Source organism: Podarcis bocagei (assembly GCF_964188305.1).
Source record: "Podarcis bocagei genome assembly, chromosome: 4".
NCBI lineage: Eukaryota > Metazoa > Chordata > Lepidosauria > Squamata > Lacertidae > Podarcis > Podarcis bocagei.
The window spans coordinates 22,140,538-22,160,392 of record NC_138128.1 but is presented as its reverse complement, the minus strand read 5'-3'; the positions used below and the strand labels follow the sequence as shown (position 1 = coordinate 22,160,392).

General features: G+C 41.6%; 1 protein-coding gene across 3 annotated transcripts in view; it reads left to right on the top strand.

Annotated features, from left to right (window-relative positions):
- Positions 1-1,117: 1,117 nt before the first annotated feature.
- The window catches only part of RSRC1 (arginine and serine rich coiled-coil 1), a 165,299-nt gene continuing 146,561 nt past the window's right edge, over positions 1,118-19,855 (top strand). The window contains exons 1-3 of one of the 3 annotated variants that reach the window (XM_081190561.1): positions 1,118-1,237; positions 5,369-5,559; positions 14,935-15,060. In XM_081190561.1, the coding sequence (XP_081046687.1) occupies positions 5,378-5,559; positions 14,935-15,060 (308 nt within the window). In that variant the 5' untranslated portion in view covers positions 1,118-1,237; positions 5,369-5,377. Of the gene's footprint in view, positions 1,238-1,360; positions 1,466-5,368; positions 5,560-14,934; positions 15,061-19,855 lie in introns of those variants that run through there. The other 2 variants (XM_081190562.1, XM_081190563.1) reach the window with 2 other exon arrangements.

The following is a 19,855-nucleotide window of genomic DNA, read 5'->3' as shown; positions in this document are numbered from 1 at the left end:
ATTTACTTTTGCCGAAAGCAGTGGGTTTGCTCTGATATAATCCAAACCACCACTTGGAACCGCGAGCATGAAGTGTAGAAGCAAGTACATTTAGGATCGCAGCTGAACTCTGGGGGAAAAAGGATTTGTTGCTTTGAATCAAAGTTTAAGCCCGGATGCCTGAAATTTAAGCATATGCGTGAATGCATAAAGTTTCCTTGTGAGATTATGTTCTGATCTCCCATCTAAAAAAAATCCAAAACTCCTTTGCCCCATTGAGCACAGCATTTCAGCTCCCTGTGAATAAACGTAGCGCTGCCGCACCGGGCAGTTTGAAGACCGGGGCCTATTCTTCTTGACCCACCACCCAGAAGCCACCCAGAGCAATGCAAACAGCGGCTACTTTTACCCCTGTCAGACAAAAGCGTCTCGTCTTTACAGCAAAGAAAGGAAATGGTTTTCTCAGAGAGTCGAGGGGAAAAAATATATATGTCAGTGTAGCATGAATTCCAGGAAAGAGCGAGCTTCTTTAATTACTCTTAGCTTAAATGAAAAACGATAAATTTTATTCTTACATCCTCCTCCAACGGGGCGTCTAAACTCCCCTCCTCCCGCAACCATCACAACCCTTAAATAGTCTCAACTGGGAAACTAATTTGCACCTAACCTTAGAAAGCCCATCATTTCCAAGGAAGGAAAATTGCAGGGTGGTGTGTTTTTTTAAAAAAAGCAATTTGCAGATAAATCACTGCAGTTTTAATCACAGCGCACCTTATACAGACAGAATTCTGTGATTTATTCCGGGTCCTCCCCCCCCCCACGCCGCTTTCTTTCCTGGGGAGGAGGCGGGTGGGGGTGGAGGGAGAAGGTAAGGAATAAAGAAAGGGCACGAATGACAACTCGCACCCGCATCATCGTCATTATTTATTTATTTTTTAAAAAGGGGGGGAAAATATCCCTACGAGGACCGATTAATTAGATTTGTTTATGTGGTCAGCAATGTTGCTTAAATAAGGAAAAGCAAAGAAAGAGGAAGAAGAACGCCGAATAGCGAGCTAGCTAGTCTACTAGACGCGGGGGATGGAGAGGAAGAGGAAAAAAGTGGCTTTTCTAATCGATGCACTCGGCGCTCTTCGGCTGGGCTGCGTGAATAGATGAGCTCCGGGGATCGTCTAGTCAGGCCTGAGCGGCGGAAGGAGGCGCCGAAGCTGAAACTACGGAAGCTCAGCGGCCTTCGGCGGGCGCGCCGGCTTCGGAGGTAAATGGGCTCGCGCCGGTGGCTCCGGTTGCTATGGTTGCGTCGGCCCCGTTGGGCCTTAGGCCTCGGGGACCGAAGCGAAAACAATGTCCAAGTGGGGGGTGGGTGTCGGAGCGGGTCTGGCCGGAGGGAACCGCTGCGGCCTAGTTCGCAGGCGCCTGCGTGACGAGCCTCGCCGGCCTTGCCGTCTCTGTCGCGGGAAGCGGCGCGAGCTTTGCTTAGGCCTCGGTGCGTGGGTGTTTGGCGTAGGAGGAGCGCCAAGCTCTCCGTCCCCTGCTGGCTTTAGCGAGGGGAGGTCTCGCTCTCGTCAGTTTGGCGTTGCCTCCAACTGTGCTCCTGCGGGCTTTGGCTCTCGCATTTCCTCCGGCCTATCGGAATTAGAAGTATGGGGGGGGGGACGCGACTGCCTCTCTCCGAAAACGCCTCTCCTGAACAGCTTTTAAGCCTAAGACCCTGGGCCAGGCTTCCTCAAACTCGGCCCTCCAGATGTTTTTGGCCTACAATAATAATAATATAATAATTTATTTTTTATATCCCGCCCATCTGGCTGGGTTTCCCCAGCCACTCTGGGCGGCTTCCAAGCGAATATTAAAAACAATACAGCGTCAGACATTAAAAACTTCCCTAAACAGTTGTCATTTAAAAGTAAAATAGTTGTTTATTGCCTTGACACCTGCTGGGAGGGTATTCCACAGGGCAGGAGCCACTACCGAGAAGGCCCTCTGTCTGGTTCCCTGTAACTTGGCTTCTCGCAATGAGGGAACTGCCAGAAGGCCCTCAGAGCTGGACCTCAGTATCCAGGCTGAACAATGTGGGTGGAGACGCTCCTTCACCTGGTATACAGGGCCAAGGCCATTTAGGGCTTAGAAGGTCAGCACCAACACTTTGAATTGTGCTCGGAAATGTACTGGGACCGGTGTTATATGGTCTCGGCAGCCACTCGCAGTCACCAGTCTAGCTGCCGCATTCTGGATTAATTGCAGTTTCCGAGTCACCTTCAAAGGTAGCCCCACGTAGAGCGCATTGCAGTAGTCTAACTCAAGCATGCACCACTCTGGCAAGACAGTCTGTGGGCAGTTAGTGTCTCAGCCTGCATACCAGATGGAGCTGGTAAACAGCTGCTCTGGACACAGAATTAACCTGTGCCTCCATGGACAGCTGTGAGTCCAAAATGACTCCCAGGCTGCGCACCTGGTCCTTCAGGGGCACAGCTACCCATTCAGGATCAGAGAGTCCCCCACACCAGCCCGCCCCTGTCCCCCAAGAACAGTACTTCTGTCTTGTCAGAATTCAGCCTCAATCACTCCCTTGATCCCTAGTTAGCAGGACCAGTGGTCAGGAATGATGGGAATTGTAGTCTCAAAACATCTGGAGGTCTGAGTTTGAGGACGCCTGCCCTGGGCAGACGTCTTAGGGCCCTGGCAATCTATGTGCCCAAAGCCCCCCCCCCCGAACCCTGAAGTGGGTGCCCCCGTGTCTCACCCAGCACTCTGTCATTTTGAAAGAGAGCAACAGAAGAAGAATGCAGCTGGATCAGAAAAAAGCCCATCTAGCCCAGCATCCTGTTCTTAGGGTGCACAACCAGGTTGCCTGTGCGAAGCCTGTGAGCAGGATCCACCCTCTGCACTTGTGATTCCCAAGTGCACAACTCAGACATACTGCCTCCCTGTGTAGGATCCAGGAGCCTACTGTAGCTATTGATAGCCTCATCCTCCATGCATGAAAGTCTGTGCTCTTTCTAAGCCCTCCCAAGATGGTGGTCTCACTACAACTTTAGGGAGCGACTTCTCTATGACGTGGGCGTTGCGTGAAAGAAGTAGCTCTTCTTTGTTTGGCCTGTTCTGACATTCAGCTCCAGTGGATGGTCTCAACCAGAGGGAGACGTGAGAGAAGGGCTCCCTCTCCACTTTCACCACACCACACATGGTGTTCTTTACACTTGTGTCATGTCTCGCACCCCTCCACAAGCCTTGTTGCACTAGTATCCTGCGTTGCAAATCAATTTATTGGAAGAGGATTACTTGGTTTGGTGGGGGGGAGGGGGAGTGAAAGATGCTGCAGCTTCACCTCCCAACTGCATGTGACCTGCTGTTGTCAGATGCCACTTCTATTTTGTTTTGTCCCTAATTTGGCAGTATATTTGAGGAAAAATTAACCGTGATCCTCCAGTTGCTGACCCCTACTGTAGGATGTTCTGTTTCCAGCAGGAAACGTCAGTTGATTGGTTTTCTGTACTCTTCAGCTTGTAGTATTAAGGCGATGGTGTCCAACATTTTGCCAAGTGTATTTGAAATCTAATATAGGAGACAGCACCAATAAATATGTAGTCCCTCCTCCACCTAATGAACCATGGATTAGGCAGGATCATAGCGTGGGAGTGGCAGGCAACTATGAAGACCTGACTCTTATGTCTTAAGCAAGCTTGTGGTCTGCTCCTCTTAGATGGTGTAGTTTTATTCATGATTATTTGGAAGAGATTCTGGTTGAGGTCAATGGGGTTTCATTTAGATCACATATAAGCCCTGTTTTAAAAGAGCTGCACTGATTGTCAGTCTGTCCCCACAGAGGTGCGCCCAGCAGCTTCAGTATGTAGTTTTCACTGAATGCTGAAGATGTACCTCTTTGGCTTTTGACATGTGATAGGTTTTTTTTTTTGTGGGACGCGGGTGGCGCTGTGGGTAAAACCTCAGCGCCTAGGACTTGCCGATTGCATGGTCGGCGGTTCGAATCCCCGCGGCGGGGTGCGCTCCCGTTGTTCGGTCCCAACGCCTGCCAACCTAGCAGTTTGAAAGCACCCCCGGGTGCAAGTAGATAAATAGGGACCGCTTACCAGCGGAAAGGTAAACGGCGTTCCGTGTGCTGCGCTGGCTTGCCAGATGCAGCTTGTCACGCTGGCCACGTGACCCGGAAGTGTCTGCGGACAGCGCTGGCTAGAGTGAGATGAGCGCACAACCCTAGAGTCTGTCAAGACTGGCTCGTACGGGCAGGGGTACCTTTACCTTTACCTTTAGGTATATTTTTAAGACCCACCTTTTTGTGATTGTATTCTTTTATAAGTTTTTAAATTGTTCCTAACGTTACATTCTAAGTTGTTATAACCTGCCATTGGACTTAAGGCTGAAGGGTAGGTTATTGTTATTATTAGTGATGTTTATGATAGTAATAATAATAATTTACGTCCAGGTAAATGTACGTAGGTTCACAAGTTGAATAAAGCTAGCTCCTTCTGCCTGTGCTATTTGTGACATGTATCTTCTAAATTGGCGATTCTTGTTTTAGTATTGTATACTGTATTAGTTTCTCTTCTTCCAAACACTTTCCTTCATTCCAGAAGGTTAGACCCTCAGAAAAATGTCCTCTTTAGTCCTCCTTGTTACATTCTTCAATTTTTACTGAGTGTAAGGCCAAGTTTCTTGCCTTGTTTATTTTCATGATAATGGCACTAAACCTTAATGGAGGTAATAGCTTTAAGCTGGAATCATATGCATAAGTACCTGGGAATAAGTGCTTGAACATACTAGGACTTCCAAGACAACATCCATTTGTTAGGGTGAAACCTTTTCCCCATCTTCCCCAAGGAAAAAATGAAATTTGCTTCATGTACTTGGGGGTTCCCAATTCTCAGTCCTAAGGACAATTACTTGGAAGCAAGCTCTCTTAATTTCAATGATAAAAGTAAATATGATCAGGATTGTTGTTTGTAGCTTTGGAAAAGGTGTTACAAGAGAGCAGGCCCAAGTAAATAGCAACTACCTAGCAGTGGTACAGTCATACCTCGGGTTAAAGTTGCTTCAGGTTGAGCGTTTTCGGGTTGCGCTCCGCGGCAACCTGGAAGTAATGGAACGTATTACTTCCGGGTTTCACCGCTCATGCATGCGCAGACGCTCTAAATGACGTCATGCGCAGAAGCGGCAAATCCAGGGTTGAGTTCTCTTCAGGATGCGAACAGGGCTCCGGAACGGATCCTGTTCGCATCCAGAGGTACCACTGTATTAAATAATGTTAAGTTAGGATTTGGGTCTAAACTGAATACTGGTGTATGGAGATTGGTAAGGGTACAGCAGGCTTTCTATGATAATGTTTAAGATTTCATCTGATGTTTACAGTTATTTTGTCTTTTTTAAAAAATAGCTTGTTAAAATGGGTCGCCGCTCATCAGACACCGAGGAAGAGAGTAGAAGCAAAAGAAAAAAGAAACACCGTAGGAGGTCATCTTCAAGCAGTTCTTCTGATAGCAGAACTTACAGCCGTAAAAAATCAGGAAGGAAGTCAAGGTCACGGTCTCGAGATCTCCAGTTTCGTTCACATTCATATGAAAAGAGGTAAATGAATTAATTTGTATTGGGCTTTGAAAGTGTTTGCAGAAAAGGCTGCTTAAAATATTTAGCAGGCATAATTCACAGCTTGATCCAACATTCTGCTGTAGATAATGGCATATACAGGCAACGACCAATTTAGGTAAAGGGACCCCTGACCATTAGGCCCAGTCGTGACCGACTCTGGGGTTGCGGCTCTCATCTCGCTTTATTGGCCGAGGGAGCTGGCGTACAGCTTCCGGGTCATGTGGCCAGCATGACTATGCCGCTTCTGGCGAAGCAGAGCAGCGCACGGAAACGCCGTTTACCTTCCCGCCTGTTTATCTACTTGCACTTGACGTGCTTTCGACCTGCTAGGTTGTCAGGATTGACCAATTTATGTGTGTCCAATTGACGTGCGGCCATGCATGCACGTATAGCGACAAGCCACGTGAGGGTCAGGAATGTAACCCCATGCCAATCGGTCATTGCCTGTAGGTTGTGGCATAAAGATCCAGCAAAGGCACATAGAAACAAAATACCCCCCTTTCACTGGTGTTCATCCAGGGCTACTGCATGACTGCTCTGCTCCAACTTGCAATACCTTTTGGATTGAGGCACTAGTGGAGAGGAAGGTAGAGCTGCTGGTTATTTCTTGCACATCATCCAGTGTGCACTGAAGTCATTTTGGATTATTGCATGGGTTCAGTGCTGCATTCCATATATTGGGGGGCAACATTAACAATCAACCAGATTTTCAATGCAAAGTGGCTAGTGCAGGTTGGCTCTGCCTCATTTGGCTTGCATAGGATGCTGCTTCAGCTGTGTCCAAACAAACTGGATTACAGGCTTATGGGGTTGAATCTGGATGCGCCACTGGGTTATGTGGAAGGAGAGGATCAGTAATTAAGTCCCCTTATTGCTCTCTGGTTAGTATAAATTTGTGGACATATAAACATCATCTACCTGCTTTTTATCTAGGGTGGTTCCTTTCCTTATCTGTGTAATAGTAATCACTTTGTAAGTTTGTATTTGGTATTGAGGAACTACCATATTACTGGTAAAAAATAAAACTTCTACATTACTGAAATTTCAGTAAAAATATAGTGGTAATGAAAGAAAGCTTACTTCTTGCTGAAAGTAATATCATTAACAGTCATTCTTATGGCTTTTGATGTTTCTTTTTATATTTTAGTTGAAAAGAAACAAATATTTACAAGAAAGTTTCTCAGTCCAAAATTATAAAATTATTATGTGTTTACCAGTAGACAATAGTCTCTATTTCTCAGAAAATAGAATTGATGGACCTATTCTATTTTCCTTTGCACATAATCTGCCCATTCAATTTGGCAGTTTCAAGAATGTTGATAAAGCGTTCCTTCCTAGATGAATAGAAACTTGTTCCAATATCTAGCAATTTTGGGGTGTGTGTGGCATTTTTAACAAATCCAAAATCAGTAGATGGAATGAAAGAGAAGCTTGGGATCTAATTTTACCAGAATACCACTAACATGTTAGAAAATTTCTAACACCTGGATTATAAGAACATAAGAAGAATCTTGTTGGATTTGTCAAAGGCCTAGTTCAGTATTCTGTTTTCAGCCATGGCTAACTGGATGCCCATGGCATGTTCAGTACAAGGTCATGGATGCGGTAGCCCTATTTTGCCGTGGTCCAAGAAATTATATTTGGAGACATGCTGTTTCTGATCAAGGAGGCAACATATAGACAGACACCTACAGGTGAAACTCGGAAAATTAGAATATCGTGGAAAAGTTCATTTATTTCAGTAATTCAACTTAAAAGGTGAAACCTAATCTCATATATTAGACTCATGACATGGAAAGCGAGATATGCCAAGCCTTTATTTCTTATAATTTTGATGATCATGGCGTACAGCTAATGAAAACCCCAAATTAACAGTCTCAGAAAATTAGAATATTAAATGAAATCAGCAAAACAAGGACTGCAAATAGAGCAATATTGGACCTCTGAGAAGTAGAAGCACGCATATGTACTCAGTACTTGGTCTGGGCCCCTTTTGCATCAATTACTGCCTCAGTGCGGTGTGGCATGGATGCTATCAGCCTGTGGCTTTCTGAGGTTTTATGGAAGACCAGGAAGCTTCAATAGCAACCTTCAGCTCTTCTGCATTGCTCGTTCTCATGTCTCTCATCTGTCTCTTGGCAATGCCCCATAGATTTTCTATGGGGTTCAGGTCAGGCGAGTTTGCTGGCCAATCAAGCCCAGTAATCCCATGGGCATTGAACCAGGTTTTGGTATTTTGGCATTGTGGGCAGGTGCCAAAGTCCTGCTGGAAAATGAAGTCAGCATCCCCATAAAGCTCGTCTACGGAAGGAAGCCTGAAGTGCTCCAAAATCTCCTGGTAGACGGCTGTGTTGACCCTGGACTTAATGAAGCACAGTGGACCAACACCAGCTGATTTAAAATTATTTTTTTAACAGCATAATTTTATTAATCCAGATTTCCAAGATAGCCTACAAAAGAGAACCATAAAACAGATCAAAAACATCAAAACAAAAGCAGTTATTGTAGCAACATTAAATTACAAATCCTGGGCAATCTTTTTTGGGGGAAACGTTCTAAAACATGGCTCTCCGGGCAGCCCAGTCAAGTGGCGGCATTTAAATAATAGTAATTATTATTAAGAAAGCCTACAGATCAGCAGGGATATTTAGAGAAGGACCTCTGGTGCCAGACTTAACAAACAGGTAGGTTCCTTTTTGAAAAAAGAAAAGAAATGAAAGCCTTTCCGTAATTTGTATTGACTGTTAGACCCACAAATAGCTCTGAGATGAGTGTGAGGATCAGACTACAGTGGTACCTCGGGTTAAGTACTTAATTCGTTCCAGAGGTCCGTTCTTAACTTGAAACTGTTCTTAACCTGAAGCACCACTTTAGCTAATGGGGCCTCTTGCTGCCGCCGCGCCGCTGGAGCACAATTTCTGTTCTCATCCTGAAGCAAAGTTCTTAACCCGAGGTACTATTTCTGGCTTAGCGGAGTCTGTAACCTGAAGCGTATGTAATCTGAAGCGTTCGTAACCCGAGGTACCACTGTACTGGCCATTGATGTCTTCCATGAGCTGGCTAAAGCAGTTTTGTTCTCCTATGCTACCCTTAACTCAGGCTGGTGCCTGAGGGTTTGGAGTGCATCGTTATTGGATGACAGTGGCTCCTTTTCACTATTTCGTCTAGTACGTGAGAAAGCTTCTGTGGTTCTGACTGGTTGCCCAGAGGTGGTCATGGGCTGAATGAGGGCTGACAAACTGTGGCACAATGTAGACAAGATAGACATGCTCCTGGTCAGGAGGAAGACAGAATCTGGAGTAGGGATTAAATGAGTTTTGGATGCGGGTGTAGTCCCATTGAAAAATCACATTTGCAGTTGAATATTCCTGGATACAGCTTTACATCCGACTTGTTACATTGTGATTGGGCAATGTGGGTCCAGAAAGGAGCAGCAAGGATGTGGGCACACATCCATGGGACTATGATGCAACATCTGTGCTCACTACCAGTTTAGGGTACTTCAGGGCTTAGGCCCAGGATACCTGAGGAATTGCCTCCTTCCATGTCATTCTGTCCACTTCCTAAAATTAAGGAGAGGCCTTTTTCTGTGTTTCACGTAGGGTTGAGACCTTTGAGTATTGGGTGGTATAAAAATTAAATAAATAATAAATAATAATAGTTGCTGAGAATGAGAGACGGTTTTTTTAGTGGCTCCACCAGTATTACCTTTGTTCATGAAGCATGGCCAGCCTCCTCTCTGATTGTTTTTCATCAGCTGGTAAAGAAATACATTTTTATTCTGACAAGCTTTTGCCTACTAAGTAAGAACTCATAGAATGGATTTATAGAATCATAGAATTGGAAGGGACCACAAGGGTCATCAATGCTTTTACCCAACATGAGTCTAGAACCCAGGATCCTGAGATTAAGAGTCTTATGCTCTACCTACTGAGCTATTTCACAGGTCATTTATACCTGTGATTCTGCCATTGTAGTTTATAAATGAATATTTAATGTATTTCATGTCTTTTTATTGCTATATTGTTATTTTAATATAGTTTTCTTTTATTGTGACTTTAAATTGTTGTAAGCTACACATGGGCACTAGATGGGTGATATTTTTAAAAATATAATTTAGAGATTCTCTCCCATGTAAAATATTATAGGTTTTCCCAACACAGTCTATTGCCTCCCAGTTTTCAGACAGTACATTTTTCACCTATGTTGGCAAAGTAAATCAAGGAGAAATGACCAGACTAGGATATCAGACATTATTTTATAGAAGATAAAATTGCCTGCTCAGAATTTTAGATGACAACATAATGTTGTAACTTTATCTGGATCTTACGGTAGAATAAAATTCAATAAATCTGGTTAATTTCTTTATAGTTAATCAAAGGTGATAGTTAAATATTTTCTTCAGAAAGTTCTGATAGGTAGAATGCCTTCACATTTGTTTTTCCTGGTCCTGTTTTTAATATTGACATGTATCCCCTAAAGGGACATAGTGGGATAATATCAACTGCAATGCCAACATTATGCAGATGACACGCAGCTTTATGAATATCTCTCTTACACTGCAGATATGACTATCTGACAGATAACACCAAGCTTGAAGAAACCCTGGAGGCTGGATGAGAACCAGCTGGCGTATTTGAATCCAGAAAGATCTAAGTATTTGCTTTGAGGATTTGGCTAGCACCTCTGTCTTGACCTCAGTGTAGGATACACCCCTGGCTGTTAAGATAATATAAAATCTCAAGGTTATGCTGGATTCTGCTTGATCTTTGAAGAATTAAATTATGGTGATTGATAAAAGCAACTGTTCCCTTTTCATTTAGTAAATAAATTCCAGTTTTTCACAGATAAAGATAAATATGTCTTTAAATAGAGTAACATTGAGAACATTTTAGAACACCCTGCCATAAGACATATCGTTTGCAAAGTATGTCTTGCAGAATCTAACTCCAGCTTCCATGTTGATTAACCAAGCTTCCAGTCAGATGATGTACAATTAGCTTATTGCTTGAATATCATTCTTTTAAATAACGAAATTGGGTGATTGAGCTTCTGCCAGTTTGGAAGCAAAACAGGGCCACCCCAGATAAGATAGTGGTTACTTCCAGGTTGCTGCAGCGTGCAACCCGAAAATACTTGTCCCGAAGCTGCTTTAACCTGAGGTATGACTGTATAGCTCTCCCAGGGGGCCAGAACCACTGGAACAAAATGTTTTGCCAGCTTTGCCAGCTACCTTAAGACTTCAGGGGACCCTGGTCCTTGATATTTTACCCAGAAGAGTCCACTGAGAGCTGCCTATTGCTCTGCTCTGCTTTGGCTTGTCTGGACTTGAGCTCATTTACTTGGCCTGATTGGAAGAAGTGCTGGTCATTGTAGCAATTTCCAACTTTCTCAGCAGAATAGGGAAGGAGAGGGTTTGTGGGGCGATTTAAACAGGCTAACCTTTGCTGTAACCTCAGGTGTGCTTTTATGCCTTTTTTATGCAGGGGACATGCATTCAAGAGTATTTGGTTAGAGTGCCAGAAGGGTACCTTTAAATAGGGGTAGGGAACATGACCCTTCAGATATTGTTGGGCTACTACTCCCATCAGTCCCAACCAGCATAACCAGTGGTCAGAGATGATGAGAGTTGTAGTCCTACAATACCTGAAGGGCACAAGTTCCCCATCTCTGGCTTCAGTGATAAATTATTTTATTTAATAAAATTTATACATTTATTGATTGTAAAAACAACAACACAAAACTTCAAAATTTTCCCTAATAAGAATTAAAACAATAATTTAAGACTTTCAAAAAGTTAAAATAGCAGTAAAAGCAGATTAAAACTCACACCAAGTTTCTAAGCATGAGAAGATAGGGCATGTTGTTGTTGATGATGATAATAATAATAATAATAATAATAATAATAATAATAATAATAGAATTTATATACGGCCATATACCTGCAGGTCTTATGGTATGATAATGTAGCTTTAAATGGCAGTTTGCTCTTATGCGTTATTGACTGTGTATGGATGTGCTGTCCTACATACTATCTTCTGGATCAAACTTCCCATGCTGCTTTTGAGCTGCCCTTGCAGAGATGTGTATTGAAATAATTTTAAGGGGCAATAAGATGTGCAGTCACTGGGTATTTATATGAAGCCTGTTATATGTTCCTGTTGCGAAGCACTGTTCTACAGATACTGGTGCAGTGATTTTTAATGTGGTTTTATTCAGTCTTGGCCATTGTGCATATGTGTTTTGATTTAAAAGACAAGAACAATTGTATTGGCAAGCACTTGTGCATGCCCCAATTGACAGTTCTGCATCGTCCTCCAGTGGGAAGCACCTCTCTATATAGAATAAACCTCCTGGGAGGACAGAGATGCATGCTATGAACTGATGATAACTTAAATTTACTTCCTATTTCCCAAAGGAAGTACCTCTCTAAGTAGTATAGGTACTAGTGGGGAAAAATACTTTGTGAAATCGACTGAGGCTGGTGTAACGCTGTATAATCTCAATAAATATGCATGGGATGATCTAAAATTTTGGGTTGGGAGGATTTACAAGAGTACATGTTTACTTTTCACTGTTGCGAATCAGCCTTATTGTCTAGTCTTCACTTTTTGTTTTGCCAAAAGCTGTGATGATCTTGAACTTGCTGTGTTTAGGACATTTTCTTCAAAAATGGATATGGAATCTGAAAATCATGGGCATTTGTAGCACCACAGTGCCAATGACATAACAAAACATAAGCATTGCAGTAACATTTCTTACTTAGTAAGTTATTACGTACAAAAATAGGAAAAGTACGAAATATGTTTTAATACTACATAGATTGAAATTGTATTCAGAAGCCTTTATAGTATATCTTTATTTCCTACTTTTATGCCAGGAACTGTGTAATTGCACCCCTCTTTGCTATATATAGAACTATTTCCTAGACTTACGTTGGAGTAAAATCTTATGAATATTTATTTATGATTTATTTTCTTTAATTTATAGGAGGATATATATCCCAAATTGAATTGAATTAAGCAGTAAGTGAAGAGCATCAAAATTCCATACGACAGTGAGAGCCCATTGTAGTCTATTAAAGCACAGGCAAAGAAAACTATTTTCATCCAGTGCCTAAAACTTAACAAAATATGTACCAAACAAACATATCTGGGGTGGGAGTTCCATATCCGGTATGCTGCCACTGAGAAGGCCTTATTCTCAGCTGTCAGCCATATTGCCTTTGAAGCTGGGGGCATCCGGAGAAGGGCTTAGGAAGATGATCTTAAAGACTGAGCAGGTTTCTATCCATGTATATGTATATATACCGTATTTTTCGCTCCATAGGACGCACCTGACCAAAAGACGCACCAAGTTTTTAGAGCAGGAAAATAAGAAGAAGAAAAAATCCAACTCAAATGTTGTACTAAACTATTTAAAACAGCAAAGTGGGTGGCTCCTGTCCACTTTGCTGCTTTAAAGCGAGCCACAATATATAATGAAGAGAATGGAAAAGGACAGACATTCCATTATAATGTAGCTGTTTTCATCATCACTGGGAAGTCAGTATTGGCAGCAGTCACAAAAATTAAAATTTGAGCATTTTACTGTTATTAATCAAGAATATTAATAGTCAGGGAGAGAAACCAGGGCTGTGCAAATGAGAAGTGCTTGGAGTATGGAGGAACAGCAAAGAGATCAAATGATTGTGCTCCAGTTCCTAAATCTCTGAAGTTTTCTCAAAACAGGCATGGTTGTTTTGAAAGGAAGATTCAAAATGGAGTGACTGAGCAAAGAACAGAGGAGGAAAAGAGGGCAGATAAATAGCTTCCATTCAATAACAAGAGAACACAATGTTTTTGGTTTGGTATAGGTGGACTGTACTTGTAAGAATTTGTATAATGAATTATAGATTTGGAGTGGAATATCAGTGCCTCTTTTCAGCAATAAAGATTAGCTGCTAGAAACATGGTCCACACACAAACACACAGGATGTCTGGTTATAGTTGCAGTTACAGATAGGTAGCCGTGTTGGTCTGCCATAGTCAAAATAAAAAAATTCCTTCCAGTAGCACCTTAAAGACCAACTAAGTTAGTTCTTGGTATGAGCTTTCATGTGGTATCTGAAGAAGTGTGCATGCACACGAAAGCTCATACCAAGAACTAACTTAGTTGGTCTTTAAGGTGCTACTGGAAGGAATTTTTTTATTTTGGTTATAGTTGTTTAGTTTAAACTGTTACTGAGCCAGATGCCTGCTCGGTTTTAGCTGAGCTCACTAATACTGAATTGTGGAAATGCTTTGCATGTATTTATGACTATTTCTGCAAAACTGCTACCTGAAGAAATCCCCAAACTTAATATTTTTAAACTTCAAATGGAGCTCAGAATCCGGTTAGGCAATCCTTTGCAGTTGAATTAGGAGGCACTGAGAGAAAGCAATTTGCTGCTCCCCACCCCCCTCCACCCCAGGATCACACAGCCTTCCCTCTGCTTGCAAACCTTGTCGGAGCCTCAGGGGGAATGCAAACACTATAGGCAGAGCAGTGTGGCTCCCCCCCCCCAAAGAGCACCCCAGGAGCGCAGGGCAAAGACGCACAGCCTTCCCTCTGCTTGCAAACCTTGTCCGGGCTTCAAGGGAAAGCAAAGGCTGTAGGCAGAGCAGTGTAGCTCCTCCCCCCCCCACCCCCAGGATCACACAGCCTTCCCTCTGCTTGCAAACCTTGTCGGAGCTTCAGGGGGAATGCAAAAGCTATAGGCAGAGCAGTGTGGCTCCCCCCCCCCAAAGAGCACCCCAGGAGCGCAGGGCAAAGACGCACAGCCTTCCCTCTGCTTGCAAACCTTGTCGGTGCTTCAGGGGAAAGCAAAGGCTGTAGGCAGAGCAGTGTAGCTCCTCCCCCCTCCACCCCAGGATCACACAGCCTTCCCTCTGCTTGCAAACCTTGTCGGGGCTTCAAGGGAAAGCAAAAGCTGCCGGCAGAGCCGCTTGGCTCCTCCCCCCCACCCCCACAGAGCAGCCCAGGAGCGCACAGCCTTCCCGCTGCTTGCAAACGTTGCCGGGGCTTCAGGGGAAAACGGAGGCTGCCGGCAGAGCACCGTGGCTCCTCCCCCACCAAAGAGCACCCCAGCAGCGCAGGGCAACAGCGATTTGGCTCCAGGGACCACACATTCGCTCCATAAGACGCACAGGCATTTTCCCTTCCTTTTTAGGAGGAAAAAAGTGCGTCCAATGGTGCGAAAAATACGGTATTTTTTAGTTTTTGTTTTCACTGTATATATGCAGAAAGGCTAGATCAGTGGCAGTGCAAGTGCAAAATGTGAACTTTATTATGCTCCACTGATGGACTTTCTCGCAATATCTGTTACTGTTTTAGGCACAGGCATCGATCTAGCAGCAGCTCTTCATATGGATCCAAGAGAAAACGGAGCCGGAGCCGTTCAAGAGACCGAGGAAAATTATATCGGTCTCAGAGATCAAGATCAAAGAGCAGAACAAGAAGGTATGACCATTTTGCCCTCGGAGAATAAGATTGACCAGATAATGTATACTTTTCTCTGTATTCTCTTGCCTTGTTGTCTACAGTGATAGTTATATTAACTTTAGAGAGTTATGTAGCGTCAATGCAAAAGGTTGAATTAGCTTGACCTTCCAATCCCGGAGTTTAAACTTAAAGCAGTTCAGTATTACAAGTGACTAATAGGGTGTGTGGTATATACACTGCCATAGCAGGCCAACACAATAAGAAATACTTGTTTTGCAGGGTACTCACGCTAATGTTACTAGCAGATGTGCTAAACCAACTGCTTAGTAGTACTTTGTAGTTCTCAATTTAAATACAGATATTTGAATTTGTGAGTGTGTGTCAGACAGAACTGTATGGACCTGCAGTTGTGCTTTCAGCATGAAGGAGGTGACCCACACAAGGTGATACCGGCAATAAGTCCTCTCTATGTGGACTGGAATGTAGGAAATCAGAATCAGCATTTGAAACATTATCTGTTAAGGGATCTATAAACGGAATCACAAAAAATCCAGCCGTCTGCAGAAATCATAGCTTCTGCCTATAGCTATTATGGGTGCTGATGGTTTAGTATTTTAAGTAAGAAGCATGAGAAATGTGTGTGACTAAATGTATGTACAAGTGTTTGTAAATAACTGCTTAGAAACTTTGGTAGTTTCATTAGGTGGTATATAAATACCTTAATTTAAAAAACAAACAAACATTTTAAAACTATTTTGGTGATTGTACTAAAAGGTTAGAGCTATATTTCACATGAAGAAAATAGTTTATTTTGTTTTAGCCCAAGAAAGTTGATGGATGCAAATGTGTTATCCCTGATGGAAAGAGCATGTTCAACACACTAAGACTAATTTTTTGTCAGCCTAATATTTTAAAATATTTCCTTGTTGGCAGTAAAATAGCACATTTATTTTCTGAAGGAAATGGAAAATCAAGGAAGAGTACATACAGTCTTGAAGACGGGAGATTTATGCTCTTGTGGGGCAATGGACTGAGAATGAATAAAATAACCTGTGAGCAAGGTTGCAACTGGAGACTTTTTCACTCATACACACAACTTTTTTCCTTAGTGTTACCTACCATGACAGTGGTATGTATGTGGGGCAGATTGGCTAAGAAAGAGCCACATAATTGGCCATACCCATGTAGTTGCAAGATAGACACATGCAGCACAGCTGCTGCTATCATAGGGAAGCAACTTCCACATGTGCGAGCAAAAAGGGCAAGACTTGGGAAACCATTGTAAGCGAATCTTTGAAATATGTGACTGGATTTTGATGACTCCTTGATTTCTTCTACTGGAAAGCAATAATTCTGCACATGAGGTTGTAAGTGGATTTGTGATGATCTGTGGATCTGTAAATGGTTTGAATCACAAAGCATTCCAGATGTCTGTTCAGATTGAAAAGCGGGATATAAATTGGGTGAATAAGTCAATAAATAAATGAGAGCATTTCAAAATGAATGTTGTTAAGTGATGAATTTCTGCAATTTTTTGGGTTGATGTGGAACAGAACCCTATCTGTAGTTGAGGATCTGTACTGGTTTTCTGTGTCACTGCAGACTGGGAAGTGGACTTAAAATATCTTCACTGTGTTGAGAATACTAACGATAGATCATTTCTTGCTATGTTTATTACTTTGTGCCCTTATTACATAGGTCACTGGTAAATTGTCTTCCCATTCTTATATTCTGGCTATATGTGTGGCTAGTTAGTTCCATTGATAAACAGTACAGCTTAGCTAGTTTTATGTGTTGCCCCTTTAAGGAGATGTACATTGAGCTCTACACTACATAAGTTTTCAGAGTGTCAGTCCATAGATAGAAAGGACTTTTGGAGCTCATTAAGAAATCTTCTCTGAGGGGAGATACAAAATTATTTTATATATAGTATGTTCCATTAATAAGGTTTGTTTATTTTATTTTATTTTTAAATATCTAAAGAGTATTCTCTAAAACTCAGTCCTAGTTTAAAGTTTAACCCAGGCCACTGAAAGACATTTAAAGTAAAACTGAAAGTTTTGTTTTCTTCTGAAAGTGTTCTTCTGAAAGTGACTCAAGTTTGAGCTTTGGTGGGTCTGTGAGAAAAGGGAGTCTCAGAACTACTGAAAACAGAAGAATATCAAGGCTTTATATAACACATAGTCAGATATTTTGAACTGAGAATTTTGAGCCTAGCATAAAAATCATGATACTTGCAATATAATATATTTGTATTGAGTGCTGCTTCCAGGTTTTAGTATTTTTCTAATAGAAATTAGAGCCTTAAATGATTAAAGACTTAACTGTTCAAAGTGTTGGACACGTGAATCAATCTGAAATGCAAATTCTTAATTAATTAAAAAAAACCCTCATTTGTTAAAAAACCCCGCACACCTTACATATCAAGTAACATAGATTTTCTTCACCCAAAAGACAGATATGTTCATATTACATTTATTTATTTATTTTATTTTAGTTGTACCTCAGGTCAAGAATTGAGGCTCCCTAGTTATGCTATAGATTCAGAATTGTCCTACAGCAAAACACTACAATGCAAATAAGACTTAATAAGATCACAAACTGAATTTCAGCAAAACAACCAAGATTTACATTAAATTAGGAATTTTAAAACTGATTTAGTTTGTTTTACTGAGCATTTGCTTAATAACATTTCGTCTTCTTGCAATCTTTTTAAAGACAATAATTCCTCTGTGAAATGCGGGCACATCCTCAGCAGAAAAATTGAAAGCAACAGCTCACTTTCTGAAACCACAGATATAGTGATATAAAGAAATATTTCAGCTCTACAAAATTTAATAAATCATCCCATTTCCTAATTTGATCATATTAGATGCTGATGTGGAAGAAGCATTTCAAATACCATCTCCTCATTAATATACATCAGTCTGGGGAATAGAATAGAATACTTATGCAGAGATGTCACAGTTAGTGTTTCTTAGTTTACTAAGTGGAACAGGTTGATGCGATACTGAGTGCTATTTGTCAATGTCTTGTTAAAATGGTTTGGGTCGAGTTATGGAGTCCAGAAAGACGGCGGCTGATAAATCAAAAGTGGATTGAGTGGACAGGAGGCAGTGATTGATACTGTGACAGGATATGAAGAAAGGAATCTTGATACAAGCATGCACAATATTGAATATGAGAAGGAAAATGACCCTGGAGTATGGATATTATTCAAGGAAATGAGAATAATAATATCAGTTTGAAATTATTGCCGTGCGAAGATTAGGATACGGCAGTTCTTATTAGGCTATTATGTGTTCTGGATGGTAGCATTAGAATTCTATACAGTTTGCACATGCATACAGAATCAAGGTATTCCTGGTGGTGTTATTTATTTCTATTAATTGTAGAATTTGTCTCGTATGTCATGCATATGTGTTGCATAATTTAATTCTTGAATTCTCAAGGCATTCATTAGAGTAAAACAAAGAGTGCAGTCATAGTCTGCATTTTCAGCAGTTTTGTGGTCTAATTATGGTGTAATACACTATTTTTTAATTGTATGTCTTATACTAAACTGTCTTAAGTTTAAAACTCAGGGTAAACATGGATGAAATTTGTAATGTATGCAATAAAAGATAGCAATTTCCACAAACTGCTGAAATTTGAAGGTAAATATGTTTCTGGATGCAAAGTCATTATTGCCAACATTATATATGTATTATAAATCTTTCATGTTTCCTCATACTACTTGGATTAATGTGTTCTCCTATGGAATTAGAGCTTACATTTAACAGTTTTCCAGATATGAACACCAAATGTAACATTCAGAATTAGTGTATGTAGGTAAATAAGTATCACTATAGGCATCAGATAAGAACATAGGAAGAGCCTTCTGGATCAGGTCAAAGGCCTGTCTTAATTCAGCACCCTGTTCTCACCAGATGCTCACGGGGAGCAGCAGTATTCTCCCCTCTTGTGATTCCTAAAAAGGCAGACTGCCTCCAATAGTGGCGGTAGGCATAGCCATTATGGCTAGAAGTGTGATGAAGTACGTACTTTTATTTTCCCGCAAGCTTTCCAACATTCTGCTCTGTTCCTGGCTTCTACTATCATGAGAGAGAGAGAGAAATACTTCTTCCTATACACTTTTTCTGTAACATGTATAATCTACACTTCTACCATGTCTCCCACCCCCAGTTACTTGCTGTTTTTCTAAACTAAAAACTCCATATGTTGTAACCTTTCACCATAGTTACTCCAACTCTTTCATCATTTTGGTTGCCCTTTCTGTAACCTTTTCCAGGTCAACAGTATCCTTTGTGAGTTGAGGCAATCAGAAGCTTCAACTGTATTCCAAGTATGGCCTTGCTGTGGATTTGTATATATTTATTATTTTCTTTTATTTAATAAGGTTTATATACAACTTGATTGTAATAAAACGTCTTAAGCAGTTTACAAGAAATATTGACATTATCAATAAAACTGTGTGTGTGTGTGTGTGTGTGTGTGCAAATAAACAGGAAAAGAGATTAGAACTTGTCAACTTCTGTATGTCTGGATAGGCTTGCCTATACAAATATGTTTGAAGCAGGTGCATCAAAGAGTGCAGTGAAGGTGCCTGCCTGATATCAGTAAACAGGGAGTTCCAAACTGTGAGTGCCACCACACTAAAAGATCGATTTCTTGCAACTGTGGATTGGAATGAGTATTATATGGCACCTGTAACAAACAGCACCTGTTCTACACATTGAAGTGGTTGAGTGGGCACATATGGGCTAAGGAGATGCCACACTTACGACATTGGCCCCTTTCCTAATGACTCCTA